The sequence below is a fragment of the Meleagris gallopavo genome, chromosome 1 (genome assembly GCF_905368555.1).
Source record: "Meleagris gallopavo chromosome 1, MGAL_WU_HG_1.1, whole genome shotgun sequence".
Taxonomy (NCBI): Eukaryota; Metazoa; Chordata; class Aves; order Galliformes; family Phasianidae; genus Meleagris; species Meleagris gallopavo.
Genome location: NC_139404.1, coordinates 135,498,266 through 135,525,033, shown reverse-complemented (window position 1 = coordinate 135,525,033; position 26,768 = coordinate 135,498,266). Strand labels below are relative to the sequence as shown.

The following is a 26,768-nucleotide window of genomic DNA, read 5'->3' as shown; positions in this document are numbered from 1 at the left end:
GTTAGTGTTGGATTTGGTCAGTCAGTAACAGGTAATTTTTTAACATCAAGTGTGTTCTGTCATCATGTACAGTCTTAATTGTTCTCTTTAAGATTTCCCACACAGTTGATAGCTGTTTTATGAATGATGATCGGTTACCTGTTTAGCCAAATCTGTATTATTTAATGGGCATTCTGTATATCAGTAAATGGAGGCATAGGACTCGATGCAGCTTAGGAAAAATATGTATTACAAAGTTGAAGAATTTCTTCAGAATTTACAAAGTAGCCTTTTTGTTCTATGCTTAACACGCATCTGATGAATATCTGATTGATGTATCAAAAGACTCTTGGTAGAGCAGTTATGAATGATCAGAAAAGAACTTAGGTATACCAAGCTTTTAAATATTTTAATTGATTTTTACGTAATGGCAATTTAAAATAATCTCTCTGTATATGCTTTGCTGTCACATGAATTCAAGTTCTAGGAACCTTTTTGCATTTTATTTATTTTACCCATTGATATGTTGGTCTATTTTATTTGTGTGCTTTTTTTTTTTCTTTTTGCTACTTGCTTCTCTTCCTATCCTCAGCTAATGACAACCAACACTCACATGGTAAGACTATTGTGGATTTGTCGTGATATCCATTTCTTTCACTGTTCTTTAATTAAACTGTTAATTAAAGAGCAGTTAACTATTTCTTATAACTTTTACAGTATTACTTAAATAGAAATGCTCTTTTTATCACTACCTTACAAGTATTTAAAATACATAATAATTCTGTACAGTACAAGGTGTATTTAAGTATACAAGACATAGTGGAAAGCCAAGAACTTTGAAAAATAAGCAGGCTTTTTGCTTCCTTGCATTTTGTTATTTTGTTCTATATTTTTCTGTAGCCTATATTTTGTTGCTGACTCTCTGCTATAGAAAATTTATTACGGTTTATGCTATAGAATGTTTGAACAGTTTTAGAAAAGACCCTCAATGTGAGAGAGAAGATAAGCAGCACAATTTTGTTGCCTATGTATGACATACACATTTGCTTGGAAAGCAATATTTAAATTCCATAAAATATCATCTTTGTGGCATTTGTCAGTGAGTGGGAGAACATCTGCTAAGGAAGGCAGCTCTTGTAAGGACTGGATGGCTTTCCATTAGGCATAGCTGTACCCTGCAGCACTTCTTTTTTTGATCCCATTATGTTCACTTGGTTGTTCAAATCTGTATCAGCTCACATCTATAGTCCTGAAAATTAGACTTCTCACGTTTACAAAATTTTGTATGTGATTTTTATTCCAAATGTTCTGGTAGAGTTTATTCTTGTAATTTTAATCTATTCTGTTGTGTGTACTAAATCAAGTTCTTCTCAGTGAAGAAGCATCAACACTTAATTGCAAATTTTCAGTGTGTGTGTCTAGAATTAGATACCCACGTTCATTTGATGGTAAAATGATTTGCCAATGATTTGCTTGATGAGAGTTTCTGACTCCTGAGTGTCAGAGTGGATTAGACAATTTGATACCATTCAGCATGCTTGTTTGAATGCATAAAATGTACAGATTTTCAGCTGTAGTTTTACATTTAAAGGCTCCAGAATTGTAGTGTTCAGTAAGAGTCAGAGGTGCAATGTGAGTTCATACATACATGAATGCTAGTTGATGGTTATTTCCAAGTATTTAAATTGTGCTCACGTCTGGAAGATGTCAGTACAACACTGGAAGATTTGAAATGTTTACTGCAATAATGTCTTATTATGAAACTGGCAAAGGAAGTAAGTATGAAAGAGAATAAAAAGAGCAGAAAACATTAATATCGTAAGTGATACCAGATGATTCAAGTTAGATTCCAAAGTGTTAAAATGGTTTCTGAAACAAAAAAAGAAATTAAGTCTTCTTTCCCTCCAAAAATGAATTACAGCATTTTTGCAAAGCTAGTAAAAAGCTCATGTCTTTTACTTCAATTGCCCCCAGTATCACAGTAAAATTTAAATACTCCTGAGTTTACTTCCAAACATCATTCCCTTAGAATGTTTCTCAATAAAAGTGTGTTTGAAATTGTTTGCATTCTGTACAGTAATGCTGCTAGAATACTGAAAAGTATACTTTCAATCACTGAAATGGACTCCATAAATGTGTGCCTCGGTTGTTTCCCGGTAAACAAAACTAAGATGCCAAAGATTTATCTCTTTATTAGTTTGTGACGATACTTTTCGTATGAACTTCCAATTTGGATATGGCATTGCCGGTGTTGCAAAACCGTATAGTCAGAGGCCAACTACACAGGGAAAGAAAGAAGAAAAGAAGGCAATTGTAGCAACTGTAGCAGTGATTGCAAATTATGAATGTCATCTTAGTTTTATTTGTATAAAAATATTTGCTGTGTGATTTTTTTTTCGTCTTGTCGTTTGATGTAGATGGGTTTAAATATAATTGTTAACTTGGGTTCAGAGATAGGTAGGAGAAACTATGTTAAAGGGATTAACAGAATGGAAAAAAAGAAACAGGAAGGGAAATGAGTGATGAAGTGGAATGTGGAAGATACAACATGCAATTGCAGAAGGAGGGGGGATCTTGGATAGGCTGGGAGCAGAGCACACACAGTATTTGTTAATAAACTGCACGTTAACAAACAGACTTACAAAAGAATGACTGACAACCTGAAGTCACAAATAGTATCTTGAGATATATTCAGTGCTGAAAATTCTGTCATTTTGGGGGCTCATTCTTTCCCATATTGCTCTGCTTACTTTTCCTTTGTGCCGAATTAGCAGATTGTAGGTATCTGCTATCTCTGTGCTATGGCCTCATTTCCTTAGCCAAAAATGTGGATAGATGAGGTGTTAGGTTGTAGCCCAGTGCTTCCCTTGTTGGACTGATGAGCAGAGACGAGGAAGGCTTTCCTGTTATTTTCCTCATCTACCAGCTTTTACTGGAAATATGGACACATCTGTTCAGTGTGCAGAAACTTAGACTGACGCTATGCACTCCAAGAGATGCCAGATACAGCATGAGAGTACTGTAAAGTTTAACTGCAAGAGAAAACCAGTAAATGTTGGCATAATTTCAGTTTCCTGAAACCAGATTCCTGCCTGGTATTAGCTACACATACAATTTTAGGGCTCACATAATTATGTAGCATGGACATGACCCTACTAAAACATTGTGTTAGATATCTTAGTAAAACTCAGTTCAAAATACTGAAAGTTTTCTGCTCTGTACACTTGGTTACACATTCAGTAATTTTGAAGTAATTAAATGGTTGTTCAGGATAATGAATGTTTAGGTCGTTGTGTGTTTATTTTTTAAACAATTTTTTGTTCTCACTGGATCAGATCTTCTCAGCCAAGTTTCCTACAGATTTCTGTCGTATGGCTGGCTGTGATGTCCATTCAGAGTTTTTCCCAAGGCAGGACATTTGTATGATTGTTTGCCATATGGATCTCCTGTCATCTGTTGTAGAGTGAGCTCATATATAATAATGTAGGTGGGAAGGGACCCAGAGGTGATCCAGTTTGGCTCCCTACTTTATGAGGTGCTAAATAGAATCAAGTTGCTAAAGGTCTTGTCCATTCTTTTTCAAGTTTTGAATATCCCTCAGGATGGAGATGTCATAATCTTCCTGGGCAGGCTGTTCTCATGTTTTTCTGCCTTCATGCTGAAAACATTTCTCCTAATAACTAAGCAGGACTTTTCTTGTTACTTAAGACAGGACAGTTATGTCCTGAGTAGACAGGAAGAATCACTTCCCTTTACCTGCTAATAGCATCCTTGTTAATATTTTATGAGGTTGACCTTTACCTCTGCAACAGCACACTCAACTCAGGTTCAACTTACTCACCCCAACTAAGTCTCTTAAGTCCTTTCCAGTAAAGTTGCTTTCTAGGCAGTTGGCCTCAGTGTACATTGGTGCATAGAATTCTTCTGTTCCTGGTGCAGAATCCTGCATTTGCTGAACTTTTTGAGATTGGTCAGCCCATTTCATCAAACAGTTGAGGTTCATCTGAATAGAATCCCCGCTTTCAGATGTATCAGTTGCTTTTCAATTGGATATCATTTACAAATTTGTTGAGGGTATGTTCTGCTCCATTGCTCAGACTGTTCATGAAGTTAAACAGTTTTGGTCTCTGTGACAACTCCTGAAGAACTTCACCAATAACTAGCCTCCAGTTACTTCATACTGCTACTGACATCTCTTTTGAGTCTGGTTGTCCAGCCAGTTTTCTGTTCGTACAGCTTCACAAACTTTCACTCTTACTGCTCTCCAACTAACTGTCTGCCCAGTCATTTTTTCACAGTCAGGTTGATCAGGTGTGATTTGTTCATGGTAAATCATGCTGAATATTCACGATTTTTTTTTTTATTTATTTATTATTTTGTTTTTATTTTTGTACTTTACATACATAGGATGGAATCTAACAATACATTATCTTTACAGGGATCAAGGTGATCCTGGCTAGCATGTAATGTCCCAGATTCTCTTCTTGCCCTCTTGTTAAAGATGGGCTTTGGGGCCCTTATCCAGTATTCATTTGCCTCCCCCTGTCACAGGGATTTTTCGTGGATGATGAACAGTAGCCTTGCAATCACATGGGCCAGCTCTTTCAGCACATTTGGGCAAATCCCATACAGTGTGAAGTATGTATATATGAGGGCAAGAAAATAGAAAAATTTTGAGTGGATAGATCATCTAAGAATTCAGTGATGCTTAATTGTCAATTCTTGGTATCTTTGTAATAGTAAGACATAGCTTTAAGACATTTATTCTGGACAGTTCATGAAGCAATGGAAGATACTACCTATTATAATTGCCTCGGGCCATTTCTTTTTAGATGTTTGGAAACTGGACCTTTGGAACACTGGTGTTCACTGTGCTTGTATTTACGGTTACACTGAAGGTAAGATATGCTGTAATTTTATCCACTGAAACTTTCTTAGAGCTTGTTTTCTCATTGCTGCTTGCTAATATCACTTTCTCTGTACAATCATACATTGTAGGGTATTAGTTTAAATAGTTAATTAATTAATAATTAATTAGTTTTTTGCAATCTACGGCTTCTTAACTGCACCCAAAATTTGGGAAAAAAACAAAACAAAACAAAACAAAACAAAAAAAAAAACAACAACTTTTTCCAGCTAATTCTGTGTAGAATTCTTACCTTTTTTTCAAAAGGTGTCATTTTAGTTTGACTTTTATGGAATATTCTGTTGCTTCTAAATAGTAGTAACACAATATAATGTATTGTTCTTTTCAGCTTGCACTAGATACACACTATTGGACGTGGATAAATCACTTCATGATCTGGGGATCACTGCTGTTCTATATTGTCTTTTCTCTGCTCTGGGGAGGAATTATTTGGTATGAATCCTAATATAAATTGCACTGCAAATGTTATTTCAGAAACATAAGCGTGTCATACATTTCATGTTTTCCCCCACAAAGAACTCAATTTAGCTTTTATATATTGCAGAACTCCCAACTGCAGTCACATTTTAAATGCATCAGTAATCATAATTACAGAATGCTCAGCTCTTCTTTCACTGTAAAGCTTTTAAAAATATTATAGTATGAGGAGAAGAATATCAGACCTGAGACTGCCAGTAAAACTGTCTCCGTCAAAATAGTTCAAGGGTTTGTTCGTGTAGCTGAGGTTGTCTATCTGAGGTAAAATTTCACAGAGTAGGTCAAGTCTGTGTTGCCTGGGGGTCAGCCACCTGCATAGCAGCTTGTCTTGAGGGAGGTAGCTGTAGCAGTCTATGCTGGAGCCAGGGAGTGGAACTAACACTGAAGTTGTGCGGACCATCAGGAGTCCTGTATATGAGATCAGACTTTTTTTTTTATCTTTGCAAGGGAGGGGCAGCTTGGGAGAGAGGACAGCCTGATACTTCCTACACCCTGATAGGCAATAGGAAAGCAACTCTGTAGTCAGTGAATGTTTAGATGTCCTTTTGGGAATACTGGCATGGATAAATCCCAACAAACTGGGAAGTTAAACATTCAGTATTTTATCACTTTTGTAACTTTTATGTTTAACAGTGCCAGTCTTTTCTGTTTGATGTGTATTGAAGTGTAATATCTATCTAACCTTTTTTTCTTGCCAGGCCTTTTCTCAATTATCAGAGGATGTATTATGTGTTCATGCAAATGCTGTCTAGTGGTCCTGCATGGCTGGGTATAATTCTTCTCATAACTGTTAGCCTTCTTCCAGATGTTCTCAAGAAGGTCTTATGCAGACAGTTGTGGCCTACAGCAACAGAAAGAATCCAGGTAAAAATATTTTTCTGTGTAATTAGTTTTTGATGTCACAAGTTTCTAATAATTAGATCTCTCTCAAGTTTAGAGATAAGATTTGAATAGAGCTTCCCCATCTTTGTGTATATCATTGGTTTTGTATACCAATCACTTCTTTCACCAGCCAGCATGCTGAAAGAAGCTGCATACCATTTTATAGGGTGGTAAATACTTGAATGCTGTGGTTGATTCATATGTTCCAATATCAGCAGCCAGTGGGAAATCAGTTGATAAGGATGGTGGGAGATAGCTATATGGTTCAACATGATTCTCGATTTGAGGAAATAAGAAGAGTAAGGAGCTTGGGATCTCAGTTAGCATAGGCAAGAGACACTTATATCAGCCTGTACAGCAGTTATTGCTGCTATCATGGAATTATATTCACAGGTACTGCCCATACCCCTCAGTTGAGGTAATTATATTTTAAAGCAAGGAAATATATCTGTAGTTGAATTTTAGTTCATTAAGGAAACTCTAATACAGGCGTTTTAGCATTTACTATGCAAGCTGAGTGTAGTTATCTAAAATGGAAAAGCAGCTAAAATAAACTATGTTCAGAACCTGTAGGAAGGGAGCATGCCATAATGTTGAAGCTCCCTTTAAAGTAGGGTTTGCACAAGCAGTTACAGTTCTGTATCAACAAACTCCACAACTATGTATGTGTTTGTTGTTGAATAAACCTGTAATTCATACACTTACAATAAACATGATGAATATATAGTATGTTGATAGGGAATATGTCATGAATTCATGCCGACATTCATGTTACATTATCTGTAGAATATCTACAAACTATTTAATACTGAAGTAAGGCCTGTTGCAAAACAAACAAGTGTATTGAAACCTACTTTATTAAACATTTTTCCCTCTTTTATATATCAACTTACATTTTATCTATGTGATTCATTATTTCTATATACGTGTGCTTTGCTGTGCCAATGAGAAAAGTATTTTTAAATCTATTGTCACCTTTCTTCCAAGCCCAAAAGCAGAAATTGTTGTGTAAATGCAGGCCTGCTCTGCTGAGACTTATAGAGAAGCCAGCTTCTGTTGTAAACATGGTGTTATTCTGAGGGCATCAGACCAACCCTAACCAAAGATTTTGGCTGTATTTTTGACCCCAATAAACATTCACATGTTACATATGTTAGAAGGTGAAGAACAATAGAGGTTTTGAACCTCATAGTGAATGTTATTGCCCTCACTCTTTTCAGCACATCAGCTGCCATCATTAGATTAAACTAATGAGTTATTAGTGAGTATATGTGTAGGGACCAGATGACATTTAATGTTTATTGGAGACTTCACGTTTAGAGGTAATGAATAAAGGAATTTCCAAGGAATGTAAAATTCCCCTTTTGGCAAAGGTAAAAAATTCTTCTTACACCTGAAAAGTAAACCCACTTGCCATTGTTTTCTATTCCTTGAATATACCTTGGTGTAAAAATGCCTCACCTCAGGAGGGCGGGAAAGAAAGCAGAAAGCAAAGAAGTATTTCTAGGGAGATCAGCATTTAGCATTTCTGTTTCAATATCTTTAACAGATCTCTCTGTCGTATATGCTATTTGTGGAAGAAGTTGGTTTTGGTGTAGGTTCTGCATACTTAATTGAAGTCTAAAGAGAGAGAATGAGGCTGGGTTAATGCAAATACACAGCCCTAAATAAAGGAATTTCACCAACATCATATACTAGTACTGGAAAATGAATTGATTTCAAGGCAAACTTTGGGCTAACACTGACAATATTCTTTTTTTAATATTTAGAACAAAATTTTTGACTTTTAACCAGATATATCCCTTGTGTTTCTTCTTCCCTCTCTTTGTTCCTCCTGTTTTCCAATCTGCTTTGTCTAAATAACTGCTGCCTTGCTTTAAATATAAATGATGTGCACGGTTACCTCCTACAATCTCCTGGGAAAATCAGACTAAACATCAGTGCCTTTCTGTTGAGCAGTCCACCATCTTTATGCTTTCTCAGACTTCAAGCAGTCTAAGTTTCTAATGGAACAAAAGGTGACTTTTTTTCTGCCTTTCTGCATGCTTGGCCATTTCATTCGAAGGACAGTAAAAAGTTTGTCATCAGAAGTTATTTACTGTACTCATTATCTCCATTTCTGATTCACATCAACTGTACTCTGCAAAATATTCGTAATTTTTTCCCATTTCTGTTTATTTATCGTGAGGATTCTATGAGTCATTGTCATAATCTGTCACTCTCACCATCATTTTTGTCACTTTGTTACTGAATTCTACAAAATACAGACTCAAGAATCTAAGATTTTTAGACCCCATTTTAATCTTTTGTGTTTCTATCAGCGAATGCATGTCTTGCTTGCATTGTAAATCACCAAGAGGAATAATTGCCATGTAGAGTAATAATTCTAAATATGCTAACATCCTAGTCTGATATGGGAAAGCTGGTACTGGAAGCCCTTTTAGCAGTCTTTCAAATTTATTAAAATATCCACTCTGCTGAAAATGCAACTTTTTTGCACTAAGTTATTTCTAGCAGACATTTTCAAATCTGTGCTTCTTTCTAAAAAGAAAATAGCTCAAGATTCTGAAGTCTATGAGATATAATTTAATACAAAAGTAGAAGAAAAGCGGATAAATCGTGGCTTCACTGCAGTCTTCAAGAAAGCTCCTTTTAACTTAATACTACGAAGCTCTTGGTTTGGTTTCCATTACAGATTTTATGTCCTTAATTTTTAACAGATTAAGGTGAAAAATACATCTTCCTTCTTCCTTCAAAACTTATAGTCAATAAAAATGACTGTAGTTGTAGAAGTCACAGGGAAGATATACAAAGTTGTTTTCACTATTGCGAATTTTGACTAAAACTGGCTTTTAAGATCTTTTGGATTGGTTTGAAGTGAGTTTGAAACTAATACTATTTTTAAACTTACTGTATTCCTATAAACTCTACAAACTTTTCGATAAAGGGCTTCTGGAACAGTTGGCAAGACTAACACAGGGCTAGCAGTCGCCTTGCAGGTTACTAACTTAGTTCTGCTCAGACAATCAGATGGCACGCAGCCTTTGAAGCAATTCTTGTCTTTCTTACCTATTCTATTACTTGGGTGTCACTCCAGAGTGTGGTAGGTCATTGCTTACCATCGTCACCATTCAAGGTTTTTTAAACACTCCCAATCTAGTTCTGGGTTCTCGGAAAGATCTTTTCATTTATATATGCAGGTATACATTCATGTATGTATACATGTATATATGCATACATATATGTCCATATATGTATGTGTGTATATATGTGCATATACACAACCTGTTGACTTTCTTGTGCTCAAACATTAACTCTGCAAAAGCTTTGGAGGAATCGGTTGTCTTTGGTAATTTAAATCACAACTTGCTCATGTCTGTCACACTTAGTTGCAGTGAGTATTTGGCTCAATGAAACAAGCTGAATTTTGTTCTTCAACTGGAAAATACGCTGCTGTAATGTTTCGTTCAGCCTTACCTTTGAAGAGGCAATAGGGCTTTTTTAATATCCTACTTACATTAATCGATGATATTTCTTTTTTCTTCATTCTCTCATTGAGAAGAGAAGCTAAGCAGTTTTGTTATGGAAAATATAACTTCACTTTGAATTATTTTCATTTTAAACTGTCACTTTGATGGACAATGTTTCTGTACTCCCAAGTATTTCTAGCTGAAATACCAGGCTTTTTGGTTGTGAGCTGTAAATAACTTCTACGTTTTCATCCCTTTTTAAGAAATATTTTTCTTTTTCCTTTTGCTTCTGATTGATGATTTTTATACTTTGCTTTCACTTCAGTCATCAGATCAGCCCATCAGGCTCAGCGTGGAATCTCTGCCCTTTACTGCTCCCACCACCCTGCTTTTGCCTGGGGAAGCCTTTCTGTGGACTCACCATCTTTCTGTTCCTCACTGGGCTTGGCTGCTGTTGCACACAAAACAGCATGGTCCTCTTAAAGAGGCCAGCTGTTGCCTTTGTTACGTGTTGGGCTCTTCTACAGAAAACAAAGAAATGATCCTGCTGTTGAAATATTTGAATCCCATACAAGATAACTGCCTTGCCTCCTTTCAGCAGGTGGTAATGACTAGGTTGTAAGCCTTTGTCAACGCTGACCATCACCTTCTGTGTAGCGCTCCCTGCAGTGCTCCAGTAGCTCTTGGAAGAAGCAGAACATCCACTCCTTAATTTGGAGTGCCTAGACTGGCTGGGAGAGATTCCCTAGGGAAGAAATACTGGGCCAGCGGGGCTGCTGATGCCCTACAGGGCACTGCTCCATGTGCAGACACATGGCATCATATCAAGGGGAGATCTTCTATTGAGTATATGTTATTGTCAGCAGGGAGCCCATGGTACTGGGTTTAAACGTTTTAAATACTTTAAATGAGAGTAATTAAGTATTTTTAACGGTTTGAAATTGAATTGTATGGCTCAAACAATTGGACTTCAGGATCAAGAAATAGAAACTTTGTTATACTCTGGATAAACTTTCCATTTTAAACCTATCAGAAAATCTGTCACTTTATGGGGCCCTGCTACAATAGTTACACTTGTACCAAATGGTACAATTCATTCATATTTCCCTCCTGTGTTCAGCAAGTCTCACTGTTTTTCCTCATCCTTGCAGAAGAGTATGAGACATAAAACAGCCCTAAATGCACTGGTGAACAGCGATGGGCCACTTCTTGAAGGAACTCTTTCAGCTTCGAGCCATAATTAGATCAAAGCTAGGTAACAGTACTGTACGTGTTGCCAGTTTGGATGGATTTCTATTGGTGAACTGTACTATTTACAAATCAACTGTTTCCTCCAGAGTTTTTCCTGTATTTCATCAATACTGATACAAAATAATTATGTTTTGTTTGGAGAGCCTAGTTGTTGCAAAAGATGTTCTATGTCACAGGTAAGCTCTTTTTGTCTCAGACACTTAGTCATGTGAGGAGAACAATGTGTCTGTGTGAGTGGATATACCCATATTAAAGTCCAGTTAATACATGGTGTTACAAATAGGTGTTGTTTTACATCTGTTTTGTAAGAACAGCAGTTATTACAGCAGGGTGTACTCGCATTACTCTGCGGTGTCAAATACATGAAGTCAGAAGTCTCACGCATCAGCAGTTTATCTCTTGGTCTATGCATGTTTTTGGATACATGCATAGACCAAATGCAGACAGTAAAACAGAGAGATTGTCATACAAAAGGAGTTGATTTATTTGTGAGTAGGACCGTAGGTCAGGGGTTGTGCATCTGGGGCTGTGCATCTGCCAGTATCTACTGTCTTTAGTCACTGCTGTGAACAATTAGCAGTAGAAAACCCCAGCTTTCTGAAGTAGTGTCAGTCCTGGCGTATTGAAACCCAACTTTTTATGTGAAGAAAAAATACCATTTTATTTTTAGAAAGAGTAACAAAAATGCTTCACTTTGTAGCTGGAGGAATAAGAAAAAGAAGTTATACAGCGTAGGACTGCATTGCCCACTGACATTTCCAGAAGAAAGTTAGCTGCTCTATTATCTGTTTCCCTAAATTTTTCTGTATTAATGTTAGTATTTGGTCTATAGGTGTTTAAAAGAATCCAGGCCTCGCTGCTAGTGAGCAGTTTGCTACAGTTCACTGACACTCTTCTGAGAGAAACTGCTTTAAGGGAGCTTTCTACATACTTTTGGTTATGTTAGCGTAGCAGTTCAAGCTTGTGATTGGCATTGAAAGTAGGCAAACTTCCGTAAGCTACATTATTATTTTGGGATTTTGTCCCTCTTACTACTGTGTTAATGTCAACAGGGAAAGAGGAAATCCATGATCAAGAGTAGAGTATTAACTGGCTTAAATAGTACTCATGGAGAGAATCATTGATAACGCTTGTCCAAATCATGGTTAGAATGCATTAGTATCTTAAACATGGTCATATAACCTCCATAGCCCTATGTCTGGAAATTAAAAGTACATTTCATGAGGAGATAAGATAATCTCACTGGGGAAAGTGCTGTGCTGCCTTCCTCCTAGTCTGTTCACTCATTCCAGGGTCTTGTCATGTACCATGGTAATAGCATGGTCCTGAGTATTTCCTGAGTTGAGGTGCCAATTCTGCCACATGTGGGATGATTGCATGGCATAGATAAACTTTAATGGACAATTAGACTAAGATAGACCTGCTGTTGCGGTTGCCTACAGGTACTTTATGCTAAACCTGAGCAATTCCAAAGCCTGGCATTGCTTAGAAGTACAAAACAAATGCACTAAAAACCTCTGGAAATCGTATCTATTGGCTCAAACCAACTGTAAAGAATTCCCTCTCTTTGGAAGTACAGAGCAAAGTAGTTGAGTCTGTTCTATCTTCAAATTCCCCCTAAGAATTCCTGACTAAAAAAAGTTCTGAGATAAAAAGAGGTACAAAAAGAGATTGCACAGTGAATTATAAACAAGATTTAAAAAAAAGAACAACAAAAAATCAACTTGAAAACAGTCCTCTGTGTCTTCATCTCTTCTCTAGAGAGCCCATTATCAGGCTTAGAGATTATATGTAAAATTGCACCTAATTCTTTAGGTCTTGATATACAACCAGTCACGTTCAGAGAGGGATTTTACCTTCACATGAAGCAAATAGCCAAAGTGATGATTTAGTGAAAGGCAGACAGAATGCAAGATTAGGCTTTTAGCTCTGAAATCACCTATTTACTTGTTTTTCTTTTTCTCAACAGAATGCATCAAGGCACTGTCGGGACCACATCTCGGAATTCACACCTCTTGCCTGCCTCAAAAGCCCAAGATACAGGAGCAATGACTGCAGCAATTCCCCAGCAAGAAGGTCTCATTCTCGTTCTAAAAAAACAATGTTTACGCACTGGAGAGGCATTGATTATTCAGTGCTTCCATCTGTCTTTGGCTACTCAAATAAGCATTGTCGTTCCAGTGCAGGCTACCGCTACAGTGGGTCAGGTTTGGAAACGTCTGTATGACAGAACACCAATTCAAGCCTTTAAAAACTGTACCTTTGTTTATTTCTTTTTTTAGGAAACAAACATGTCACAGAAATACATCAAACTATATGTGGCTTTTGCTGTCTGAGGTAATGCTCAGACAAACAGGATCAAGAGCTAGAAGTATGAAACCTTCCAGGCCGATAGGCCTCCTTCTATGTTTTGAACTACTGGGGCAATGAACAATCCGCACAGTCTGGTACTGTGAGACTGGTAGCACTAAAATTTACTCATCTTCCTGTGTCAAGATTCTTGTGCATTTATTGTTTCTGTCATCTTTAGTCATTTTGTTACTTGAAGTGTATAGTTTCAGTCAGTGACCTACATTCTGAGATCAACAGTTTTAATTTTCAGCCAGAAGCGATGACCTCAGTTATCTCCGATGAAAGTTTCCTAAAGCGTATTGCTAAGTGCTGTTTCTGATTTTCCTCTATCCTTTTTCTTTCTTTGCTTTCTCTATAGAACAAACTGGTGTTTCCTCTGTGCAAATCTGCTTTCAAGAAACACTCTCTAATGTTCACTTCCTTGTAAGTGGCCAAATCAGGGCCTCGTATGGTTTTCAGTTAGTACTCCCCTGTAGAAAAACAGGCAAAATGATCCTTGTGTAGAGTACATGCACACTATATGAAGTCAAGTTGGCTGTTCAGTAGGTATCATCAGCGTTGATATCTACAGAAAAATTGAATGTAAGCATTTTGCCTCCAGTGTCTTCGTGAATTCATCAAGGATGCAGGTACGCAGTGTTCCCATGCTTTTAAAGTATGCATAGTAGTAAGTATAGTAGTAAGTTTTATACAGAGAACCTTTTTGGTTTGGTTTTTTTCCCCCTCAAAAAAAGGCTATTTTTCCAAATAAGCGTCTTTTATTATCTGGAGTAATCCTTTTAGATTTGACTTTTTATTTGTTTAGGGTTTTTTTTTTTTTTTAGTGATAAGATCTAATTGGCTGAGGAGACGCATTACAAAGCAAGGAATACCCAACTGTTAACTTTTGCGAGCAAACCAGTAGGTGGCACACAGCTATTACTAACAGCTGAAACACAATTATAATAGAAATTAGTTTGACTGCAAAGATTCTGTTTCTATTACTTCAAGTATGACAGCCAACTTTTACTTCTATTTTCTCTGCTACGTTTATGTTACCTTGCACTATTCAACTATTAGCTGTGTCCTTGTCTTGTTTCTTTAGTCCAGTGTTTTATTTTGGGGTACAAAACTACCTGAAGGAATAGTCCAATTTCAGTCTAGTTTAGCCTGGTGTTTTTAACTTTTTAATAACCACAGTCTTTAAATACTTCTGGGAGGATATTAACTAAAAATGCGTTGCAGTGTGAAAACAAAATATTTGGAATCAGAGCTTTATTGGAAGGCGTGAGCAAAACATTAGTTGTGTGTTTAATGAACATGAGTGGTGGAGAAAAATGACTTCCCATAGAGACAAAATGGTTTACTTAATAATCTACTTTTGAGTAAATGAAAAATCAACTCGGTAGGAAATGTTTCACACAAAATTCCGAGTGACTTTCCTGTTCAACAAGTAGTGAAATATTGAATATTCCCTGGGACAAACAGATTGTAAAGTCAGCAGTGAAATTTTCCTTATACCAAAGAAAAGGGAAGAATTATAAAAGGCTGATGGTGAGCACCGCAAATGAAGGTATCTTTACCATTTAACATGTAGCATTTGTGTTTCAAAGAATGTCCTCATAGCAGAAACATTTTGAAATACATAAACATGTATATGAGTGTGGGAGTGTGTACATATATATGCCATTGCATACTTGAATGTTGGTCAGTTCAAACCATCCCCTACATAAAACACTGGTGTATATATTTTTTAAAGAAAGTTATTATGCGTATAAATTTTATACCAGTAGCAGTGACAAATTTCTTGTGTGTAGTTAACAAATTATTTGTAATGTATTTTTTAGAAATCTTAAAATTGCCTTTGCACTGAAATATTTTTCATACTGTAGCTATTTATAAATCTGTTTTACGCATACATTTGTTAACACACCATTTCTATTTTTTTTAAGTATATATGTTTTGAAGGCTTTTTTTATACTTATGAGTTTTGGCCACTTAAATTTAGCTTAGAGTGGAGTTGTGGCTGAATGTTAAAATTCTAATGAATGTTAAATTAGAAATATAGGTCAGTTGCTCTGTCAGTGTCACCCAAACCATTAATGATTTGCTGGCAATTAGAACGATACCCTTTCTGTGCTGTACTGTTACTGCTAGCTTTTCTATTCTGTAAACCCTCCTGCTTTTTTACTTCTTGAGTTCCGTCTTTTAGCCTTAAATAAGGAGATTTTTGCTCGATGATTTTGAAAGTGCTGCATTCCCGTTCAGCCTGTTAACAAAGCAGTTCATTGCAAACGTAGTGTAGACCAGCACTTAGAATATTTACAATATTATTCATGCTGAAACACCTCTTTAAGTGTTTGGGAAATTTTAGTTGAATGTGTCATTTTTGGAGGAGGAAAAATGCTTGAATTTAAGTGGAAATCTCTGCTTTGATTTAGCAATACTTTTACCTTTAAAAGTCGGTACTGTTTATTAAAATAGACCATTTGGTGGAAAACCCATAGAACATCAACATTTCACTTGATAGGTTTTTGTTTCTGTTACTATTGCCATGCAAACTTAGCCCACTGCAGCAGGTGGCAACTTGGAGTTAATCTGTAAACCGACCAGGTCATACCAAGATGAAAACTTAGAAGTTAGATCAAAATGAATTAGAATGTTTTATTATGGATGGGGCACTGAAAGGAGACTGGTTTCTATATATTGTAAGAATGGGGAAAAGTATAAAAATCTATATAATTCCTAACTCGCCTTGTTTAAATCGTTGCAGCTTTAACAGCATAATGTCTCCATAACTGCTTCTATAAATGTCTTGAAACTGGTAAGCGCTAACCAAATGTATCTGAAGACTTAGAAAGTATTTCAAGCTTTTCAGCCACTGAAGTTCGTATATTCCTGCAGTGGCTCGTGGCAAAAGATGTGGATCTTTTTGGTTTTACACTGTACAGTAATAGTTTGTTCAGCCACTTAATATAAAAGCTTACAGTTTACTTTCTTGCTTGCATTAGCCTGTCTTGTCCCAACTGGCTTGCAAATACAAAAGGAAAAAGATAGCCGAATTGAGCTCTGCACTACTTTTCTTTTTGGAAGCCAGTGGGGTCATTGTGCTCATGCTACTGTCTCTGTTAAAAAAGCTTTAATGGAAATTTGTGGAAGTATTGCGAAAGTTAAAAAGTACGCGATTCTACTTTGCAGAATAATCTAAAAATCCATTGATGAAGCTTTAATTTTTCACCTTATGAGAATTCACACGATTTTAATATGCATCATCTCTAACAAGTTCTGTGCTACGTACGCACTCTGTTTTAAATGTCCTTCCATGACTGAATGTAAAGTAGAATCTGCGGAAGTGCTGCCCGGGGGCTGGGAGTAGTTATCTGTGCATTAAACATTAAAGATGTCTGTAGTCACCGGCACCAAATACTAACACTTATTTTTATTGTACAATTATAGGTGCATTTATTTGAAAATAAATCAGCCTTCAAATCTAATGTTTAGATTATCCTATACCACTTCATTTATTTGATTTGAAGAGTCAGTGTGTGAATACGTTAATGTAAAGTTTCTTTTCAGTGCTATTTTTAACTTTAATTTCTGTAGATAACCAAATATAACTTGTTTATATTCAGTCACGTTTTGGATCCGTACGTAGAACATATGAGCAGGAGACATGGATCTGCTTGCAATAAATATAAACGGTCAGAACTGGTTTAAGTTTGCTCACGAGTAATTAAAACCGAGTATGAATATGAAATGATTTCATATTAGTCTGTAATAAAATGTAAGTAGAGAACAGAAAATGGATTGAGTGTTTGATTCTGCTGCTGAATATGCTTGTAGTCACATCTGCTCTCAGAGAGCATTGCAGCCAGTTAAAAAAGCAAGCGGAACATTCAAAGAAGACCCAAAGGTGAATGATGTGAGCGGTGCTGCGAAGCTGATCCAAATCTGTACCAGCCCTGGAGGGCTTCATTCTTCCCACATTGATTGGATTAGTGCTAAAGTTCTTTACAATCTAAGCTACTAAAGCTGCACGTAAGAGGATCTGTACTTCCTTGCAGTCTTGCTGGCCTGGGTACCCAGAGCTAGTTTACCTTTCTCTGCATTGTCATCAGTTTAAAGAAATGGAATTAAAGGCAAAGCCAGTGTGCTTCGCCATCTGACTTGGCAGCAGTGTTCTTACAAAGCAGGCTGATTGCACAAATGTTTATCATTTTCTTTTGTTTGGTGGTACAATGGGACATCCTGTACTTTGGACATCGTTACAGAGCATGCCAACAAATGTCTTGACACCATCAACCTGAAGCTACCCCAGAGAGCTTTCACAAAGCAGGTGAGAGCGCTAGGTGAGGTGCCTCCCTCTTTCTTCAGTCTGATCCAGTAGCTGGCAGCCCTGCCTGTGGCAGGGGGTTGAAACTTGATGATCCTTGAGGTCCCTTCCAACCCAAGCCATTCTGTGATTCTTGATGAGGCTGCATAGAATGCTTAGGCATTCTGTGTATTGACTTTTCTGTTCCCATAATAAAAACGTTAGAGTAACAGATTTCTGCTTGTAACAACTATTTATCTGAATAATGCTAGCCTATTTACCTACTGTATCCCTTTTGTTCATCATTTTGGGTTTTCTACTGAATGAGCTTGTAGTGGAGGTGGCTTGAGGGGAAAAAGGTGAATCTGGAAGATGTTTTCCCCTTTCTTCGTGTAATGAACTAAAAAATGCACAAATTGGAATTAGATAAAAATTTGAAAGAGGAATGTGATGCATGTGGATTTCAGGAAGAACACAGTAGCACAAGGAAGAAGTTACCTTGTAAGTAGGCAACTTTCTATTTTGTAGAAATGTAAAAATCTTAAATTGTTTAAAGGATAAAAGGGCAGAAAGGCAGTGATTTCTCATTATTAATTTTAGATTGAATACCATGTTTTCCTTGAGCTCTTTAAATTACCCTTTTCTAGTAAGTTAAATCGTAAATTAATTGAAAGCTGTTTCTTCTATAAAGAGACTACTTTTTTTCCTGCAATATATACAATGCTGCTCTATAAACTATTTCAAGAGGTCAGTTTTGATATTAATTGAAATAGGTTGGAGACAGAATGAAATTCCATGTTTTCCCTTTATACGCATTCTGATTTCCTCAGCTGATACTCAACAGGAAGTTAAAAATGATTTTTCAGCGTTCTAATAAAGCTTTGTTTCTGTGTGTTTCCATTACGTATCCTTACAGGTCCTTTCATTTTAATTTCATTCAAATGCTAAAGCAAAGTCAAGTCATTCAAGTTATTTTCTTTAATGGTGAGTCTGCAGTAAAGTAATGGTGGTGAGTTTTAATAACTGAAGTCTTTATTTTCCAGTTACGGGAGACAAATAGGAGTAGTATTCAATTTTCAACCACCAAAAGGTTTGTTGTTGTTGTTTTCTATTATTCATTTCGATTAAAAAAAATCTGGCACGTTAAGCTTTTAAAAATACATACGATGCAGCGTCCTCTTTGGTTTGTGGGGCCACTCGTCAGGTTGTGTCAAGGAGAGCTGTTAACACCCAGTCTCATCCATCGCTTCATGGGTGAAAAACAGGATATGCTTCTTGAGAGCTCCTACTAAGCAAAGCAATCCTAATAGTTGTCCAAAAAACATAACAACCCTTACCTTGAGATTTTAAATGTATTTTGAAAAGATGCTTGACACTGAAATGCTAATGTCAAAACCGGTGCCTAATCTGAAATCTAATCTGATCTTGCAAGCTAATAGATGCTGAGCTTTAGAAAAGAAGGAAGATAAGTCTCGATCCATGTACCACCACTGAAAGATATGCTTCCAACCCTATCGCAGTAATATTCTTCCACAGATATTTTTCTCCAGTTCTATGCAGATTATAAATGCATGGCTAGTGGAAGTTGTCAGCATTAATTAGGTTGAACTCTATCTGCGTATTTCCAGCTATGAAGAAGGATTGTGTTCCCTTCTAATAGAATTAGAGTTCAGAAGGAGAAACCTTGCCTAGTCAGGGAATATAAACAAGACTGAAGTGAGACTTCATCTCACCGATGGAGAGATACAGCTCAGTAACAATAGAGATGCACTTGGCTTTAAAGTGACTCTTCTTAGAAAGTGAATTAGTTTGACCCAAAGGAACAGAGGTGTTTGTGGTTTGTAAAACAACTGCACTGAATGTTTGCGCATCATTGTACTTAAGGGGACTTGTCCAGATGGAAAAAAAGCTGTAGATCCTTCCATTGTAGATGATACTGCAGCCCAGTGGGTCCCCTCTGACCTCTCAGTAAGCCCAAAGCCAATAATCATGCCCCAGGAGAGGCTTAGGTTGGCTATCAGGAAACACTTCTTTACAGAAAGGGTTGTGAAGCACTGGAATAGGCTCCCCAGGGAGGTGGTTGAGTCACCATCCCTGGATGTGTTTAAAAACCATTTGGATGTGGTGCTCAGGGACATGATTTAGCGGAGGGTTGTTAGAGTTAGGGTAGTATGGTTAGGTTGTGGTTGGACTCGATGATCTTTAAGGTCTTTTCCAACCTGAGTGATTCTATGATTCTATGAATCCACCTTCCTTGGCGGCCCTAGGCTGCTGTCTGGTTGTAGGAAATGCCCAGCTAGCTGATACCCTCTCACCTCACTGAATACTTACCAGAGCAGCTGCACAGAAACTATATTTGCATCCACCATAGTGCATGGCCAGAACATTTCTGCAGATAACAAGAAGTCTGAATCCAAGACAGCTGAACTCTTAGATAGTAGTGATCTACCTGTGATTTATAATTTGCTGCTTATCTATAAATACTGTATCTGTTGGAAATAACTTTTGGGCCTAAAGTATGCAGAGATCCCCATACTAATGATCTTTGGGCACATCCCATCGCTGTTCATAAAGTTCTTTTCAGTCTCTACTACTAGCATCTCTCCTTCCATTTCCTTCTCCCTGAGTAGGTCTTCCTGGGCTACTACTACAGCAACACAATTAATCAATGCCAATGCTTAGGTAATGCTGTGGTGGCTAATTTCCCACGTTGATCTGATCTGTGTGCTGTAACACTACAAAATTATAGGACCCAGAGTATACAATATGAAACATGGCTAGGAATATTTGCTCATTCCTTAGTTTTAGGAGTGTAAATCTGCATTTACATGTTTCCTCATATCTGTAACTCCATCTGGACACATATAAACTTTATAGATTACAGTGCATGCATACACTCATCAGAAACTACTGAGGAGTAGTAGTTAAAAGATATCATTTTGATGCTGACCTCTTTAATATACTTATTATTCTTTCCCCTGGAAGTCTTTTTCAGCACTCCTCGTTTTCCTTCTCAAGAAGGAAACCATTCCTTCCTTAGGTGAGTAAGCACAGTCCAACACAGGATAATGAGAAAGATCTTTATTTGTGCTACCTCCCAGCTCATTGAACAGGCAGAGCAGAAGGCCTGATGTGGTACAGTCACCACCACTGGTTATTGCCCTGCTCACTTCTATCCAGAAAACACAAACACCCCACACACAGCACTGAGAAGGGAGGTTCCTTTCCCCACCTGCTCTCTCTTCACAGCCTCTCCAGCATAATGAACCTCTATTACAAATCCTGGTTTCACATCCATTTACGCTTGTTGCTCAGAAAGGATACATGATCTGATGAGACTTTTTCAATTGCTTTCACCATAAAAAGTTGTGAGTTGAAGATATTGGGGAAAAAATGAATTTTTAACCCACTAAATTTACTGCAAACTACCTATATCCTAGAATTTTGCTTGACTGACAAATTACCTGGTGATTCCCCTGTCTGAGGGTCTCCAGAGAGAAATTCTTTAAGATGGGCAGTATTTGTAAGACAAAAGGAAGTGTCATTTTTCATGCTTACCCAGGGACTTGATGGTAACATGGAAAGGCAATGGATATTTAGATTCTGCCACACACACACCCCAAAGAAATTAATATCCGTATCTGAAAGATACATTTCCCTCATGCTGTTCTTGCTCCGCATCAGTCGTGATGACAGCCTTCAGAAAGCTTTTGGCAACGTGCCACCCTCCTTAGCCTATCCAAATATTACTCATGCAGTCAACTTTGGCATCTTTTATTTCCAGATGCAGTTCATGAGAACCATCTGCCAATTCTTTATTTCCAAATTTGCATGAACGCTAAAATACAAAAAGCTGTGAGAATATCTTAATTTTGCTGGCAACTCATCTGTTCATCCGTGAAATCTCCCCCTCACACATAGGAACTCAAGAGTTGTTGCTATTGCAGACCAGCAAATGATACTTATGCTTTTTGTAAGTTTCAAATTTAACCACCTTTATCAACTTCTTGACTACAAAGATTTGCGCCCCCCCTTGCTTTTCCCAGAGGAGCACAATTAACAATTCTGATTTATCCTAACAGTTTTATATTCAGCTATTGAGCTCAGGCAGTGTGGTTGGAGTTCTACTGGTTTAAGGAGGAAAGTGGATGTTGTGCAAAAAGCCCCAAGCAATGCTGCTGGGCACTATCCCAGGATACTCTTGTCACTCATCTTTTTTCTTATTGTCTATGTGCGAGCACTACAGGTTCAGTATTAAATATGTTGGCTAGGAATTTGTTATAGTAGCATGAAAAAAAGTTTATCTTATACACAGAGTTCACTCATACGCACTGACCTGTTGATGTGATAACTGCCAATTTTTTCAGCATTTGCCTGTAATCCATCTTTTACGCTGTCATTCCACATGTATTTCATCTCACTGTCACATTACACTGCTCTTGAGGGAACTGGACTTGTTTAACTTGGAGAAGAGAAGGCTCCAGGGAGACCTCATGGTGGCCTTCCAGTACTTGGAGGGAGCATATGAACAAGAGGGGGAACGGTTCTTTACGAGGGTGGATAGTGATAGGACAAGAGGGAATGGTTTTAAACTGAGACAGAGGTGGTTTAGGTTAGATATTAGGAGGAAGTTTTTCACTCAGAGGGCAGTGACGCACTGGAACAGGTTGCCCAAGGAGGTTGTGGATGCCCCATCCCTGGAGGCATTCAAGGCCAGGCTGGATGTGGCTCTGGGCAGCCTGGTCTGGTGGTTGGTGACCCTGCACATAGCAGGGGGTTGAAACTGGATCATCATTGTGGTCCTTTTCAATCCAGGCCATTCTATGATTCTATGACTCTATAATTATAATAGGGTTCATGGGCTGCAAATTCATTTATGCTCTACTTCCACACTGGACGTAATCAAAACTAACGTGTTATTCTTTACTACCTTTTTTTTTAAAGAAATTTCATGTTTTCCAGCCCTAACATCTTCTTTCTCTAACTATCAGTCTGTTTCAGCTGTTTCATGACACATGGTCCCAAGCCCTGATCCACAGTTTGTGTTCCCCACATAACAACCAGCAGTATGCATGACTTAGAAATCCCTTCTTTCCACACTGCAGCCCAAAGCACACCATGTTCCTAGTCCCAGGAACTTTTCCACTCCTCTCCTTCCCTCATAAGCAGGAATTAACTGGGAGCTGAGTGTCTGAACAACTCTGGCACTGTGAGGTGGTGGATGCCCCATCCCTGGGGAGATTAAAGTTGAGGCTGGATGGGGACACTGAGCACCCCGATGGAGCTGCAGGTTTCTCTGTTCATTGCAGAGGGATTGGACTAGATGGCCTTTAAGGCTCCCTTCTAACTCAAACAGTTCTGTGATTCTATGAACTCAACATCAAATATGATCCAGGGAGACAAGTGTGAGATTCAGGTTCAGACAAAGCAGTGTCTACCATGCAGGTGTCTGAGCTCCCACCAGAGCCAGCAGAAGATTCCCCATTGAATGGCACACTAACAACAGGGTACCTACAACTTAACCTACTGTTAATCAATCAAGACATTCATCCCAAGCCCTTTAGTAATTATTTTATTTGTTAGACATTTAAAATGTTTTTACTTCTCAAATATAAATAACGGTACTGAATGTAAGCACAGTGAACTCCATTAATGATGGAGTTCTTTCTTAAACACTTGGAAAGCCAGGAAAAATATTAACTAAGAGAAAAAACATACAGCAAAGGAGGTTTCATATCCGTGTCCAAGCAAAAAAGAGACAAAATATTCTCAATGCTTTCTGTCCCTCTGGCAGCATAGAAATAGAACCATGCAAAGTTCAAGCAGGGTAGGATTGGGGACTCCTGCACTAGCTAGCAGTAGGATGGCCTTGCAGCCCCATCCTCCTACGTGACTTTTGTTGTTTGTGGCCATGTCCCCAATATGCTGATTAGGGCTAATCTTATTTAGCTGGCATGGTTTGTACACTGCATGAAGCTGCAGGGTTTTACAGCACCTAAGCACATTTAGAGCGCCAGCCCAACCATCTCCTCGCTTCCCTTCGGATGTACTCAGCACACAGGTTGCAGACAGACCTCCCAGCACTTATAATGGATGAGGAACAGCTAACAAGGCCTAGCCTGACTCTCATAACCCTGAAAGGAAGGAAGAGAGGAAAGGAAAAGGAATCATTTGCTCCACGCGTCATAGATACTTTGCACCAAAAGTTGGAAGATTCTGATTCTGTGCCAGCTACAGAGGAAAACAGCAGGACAGATTTTCCATGGCCACTTCCAGGGTGAACTTGCTTGCAATCTCAAATATTTGCTAAACCAAAGTTCAGGGAGATGCTTGCCCCTAGATTCCACCATGTCCGTGGGGAATCATTTCCCACTGTGGGATCATGGAGCTTGCAGAAAGCACCACCTGTCTCTGCCAGGCTGCTCCTGCAAGCTCTGCAGCGCTGGGTGGCTATTGAGAACATCAGTCCCACATCACTGCTTGCTGTTGAGTGCCCCAGCATTGGTTTGGTTACAGTGAAAAAGCAGCACACCTTCTGCTTTTCAGAAAAGTGAGGAGCTTTTAAGCTGCACTATTAGAGCAATGGAAATGAAGTCTTCCTCCACATAAGCTATGGAGTCTGAGGCTTCCCATGCTCCTGTCGCTACAGATTTCCTAGGACTTTCCAAGAAGTAGGTCCAATAGAAGGATTTTCCTTTCTTAGCTGATTCCCTGAAACAGTTTTCTTCCCGGTTTGTTCATCCTCCCAGCACCTCACAATTGCTCTGAGACTAGCTGAGGGAGCTAGATGGGAGAAAACGTCCAACAAGTGCCTTTGTCTCCAGAAGCCCACGCGTCCTAATACAGGTCATGACAGTTCTAAAGCTTACTGTGCACCTAATTGTGCTGAAAGGCCCACATACTCTGGCAGCAAGCTTAATGCTGAGACCTAAAAATAGCATTCTGAGTAAGAGTTCGCCGCACTACATCCCTCAGCTTCCATTCAATGTCGTGGGAGCTGAGCGTGACCGAAGCACTCCCTGAACTTAATGTGGAACAGAGGACAGAAGCAGGAGGATTACACAAAGCTACATGGTTTGGGATCAGCTATTCCTACAGCCCTCCATACCTCATCTGCCACCACCTCCACCTGTGACACCCACACATCTGCAGGGCTCAGCAGCAGAGCAGGCTGATGCATTGGCGAGCTGAAAGCCTCCATATCCAGCACAACACAAAGCTGGAGCCCAACAAATCTGGGTAAGGACTTGGACGAGGATTTCAGTTCTGCTCCAGGGCTAGGTAAAATCTTTCCCATTTTACCAAGAGGTTTTTAAAGCCCCAGCATGTGCACTGCTTTTTGATCAAAATGAGCCCAGGAAGGGAATCAACAAGCAGTGGGTGAGCACATTTCTTTTTCCTCATAGCCAATTAGCTTTTGTCCTAGTCAGTGCGCATGTTGAGTGACTTGTCCATTTGATTCCTCCACAAATCAGGTCCTTTTGATGCAGTCTCATTTGTTACAGTGGTATCCTGGGTTTCGTTAGGAGCTGGCGGGCACCAGAGCATTGCAATGATACCAAAGGATCCCCCAGCCACAGCACACCAAGCCTTCAGCTGTGCCCTTTTGACAGAATGGAACATGCCACAGATGAACATACTGAAGGCTGTTCTAAGTCATTCAACTTAAATTTTCAGCCATAAAATACGCCTGCAACTAAGAGTCTATTATTCATGGAGAAAGAGCTGTTATTTTTAGTGAGTTCTGAAGATTTGTGTTGAGGTAAATATTTCATACCAGAGGAGGAGGGATATCTAGAGATACTTTAAGCCACCAGCATGATTGTGTAGAGTCCCCTGAGCCTGTGAGTCATATTTGTTAACGTTTGCAGTGTAAAAGAAAACAGGCGAGTTTTCTGGGAACATGTTTTCCTCACATTTTGCACAAACATGGAATTTTTGCAGCCTACCAATGGGATTCTTTAAAGTCTGCTCTGCGTCTTTTCCTACTTTAACCACACCTCAGTGATGCTAGCCACTCACAAATCATTTAGCCCAGTGCTTTATCATGCAGTCTGAAATGAGATTTAGAGATATTGAGACATGCCTTTCAATCAATCAAAATTCTGCATCGCTCACTAAGTACTGTCTTAATTGTAAGGAAGAGAATCATCATCAGTCTGAGTCTCCAATGCCTTGCTGGGTTTGTCCACTCTTTGTCTGTGCAACAGCACATCCAGCACCTATGGTATTCGTTAGGTCCTTCTGGGCTCTCATCCCAGCTTTTCTCTGAGCTGAAAGTTTCAGAAAAATCAGCACGCCGCTCCCTGTGCTGACTTATAACACTTTCATGCTGGCAGGGTGTGAAGCACAATGTTCATGTATTTGAAGAAGGTGCTCAGTGACACTTTTTGCCTGAACTGTAAGACTTCGTTATTTCGCAGCCTTCAGAATCCCAAACCACTCCTATTTAGGATGGATATCTTAACCTCACTCCAACCCTCTTCTGCTTTCAGCTGCTGCAATGTAAAAGCACACGTTTGCTCCAGTGGCTTAGTTACTTTATTTATTAATTTCTTCAGAACTCCTAAATGTCATCTGCTCCTGACATTTGTTTGAAACTTAGCTGCTTCCGTGCTGAAATCCACCCCAGCCTATTGGCACAGCCAGAACAAAAGAGTATTTTCCATAGAATATAGCATCCTTCTCCAAAGTCAGTGCTACACCAATTAGTATATTTTATTTAATGCACAACAAGCAACATTTGAACAGACCGTTCATAAAGCATTAAATGTCTCCCATAAATTCTCACACTCCTTCCCAATACAGCTGTGTCTTCTTTTCGTAGAACCATTAAGGTTGAAAAGATCTCTGAGAACACCTACTCCAACCATCAGCTCATCCCACCATGCCCACTGCCGACATCCCTCAGTGCCACATCCACCTGGTTCTGGAACACTAACAGGGTCAGTGACTCCACCCCATCCCTGGGCAGCCTGGGCCCAGTGCTTCACCACAGTTTCACAGAAGAAATGCAGTTACGTGGGAGCAGAGGCTGACCCCCACCTCACCACAACCTCCCTTCAGGCCGTTATAGAGAGCAATAAGGTCTCCCCTGAGTCTCCTTCAGACTGAACAATCCCAGCTCCCTCAGCCGCTC

The 26,768-nt window shown here is 38.7% G+C and overlaps 1 protein-coding gene across 7 annotated transcripts in view; it reads left to right on the top strand.

The window, feature by feature from the left end:
* The window catches only part of ATP11A (ATPase phospholipid transporting 11A), a 117,239-nt gene extending 100,119 nt beyond the window's left edge, over positions 1–17,120 (top strand). For 3 of the 7 annotated variants that reach the window (XM_085215311.1, XM_085215304.1, XM_019610020.3), the window contains exons 26-29: positions 4,812–4,877; positions 5,235–5,338; positions 6,082–6,247; positions 12,956–17,120. In XM_085215311.1, the coding sequence (XP_085071437.1) occupies positions 4,812–4,877; positions 5,235–5,338; positions 6,082–6,247; positions 12,956–13,213 (594 nt within the window). In that variant the 3' untranslated portion in view covers positions 13,214–17,120. Of the gene's footprint in view, positions 1–4,811; positions 4,878–5,234; positions 5,339–6,081; positions 6,248–8,194; positions 8,284–10,886; positions 11,002–11,072; positions 11,163–12,955 lie in introns of all 7 variants that reach the window. The other 4 variants (XM_085215342.1, XM_085215320.1, XM_085215326.1 and 1 more) reach the window with 4 other exon arrangements.
* The last annotated feature ends 9,648 nt before the right edge of the window (positions 17,121–26,768 follow it).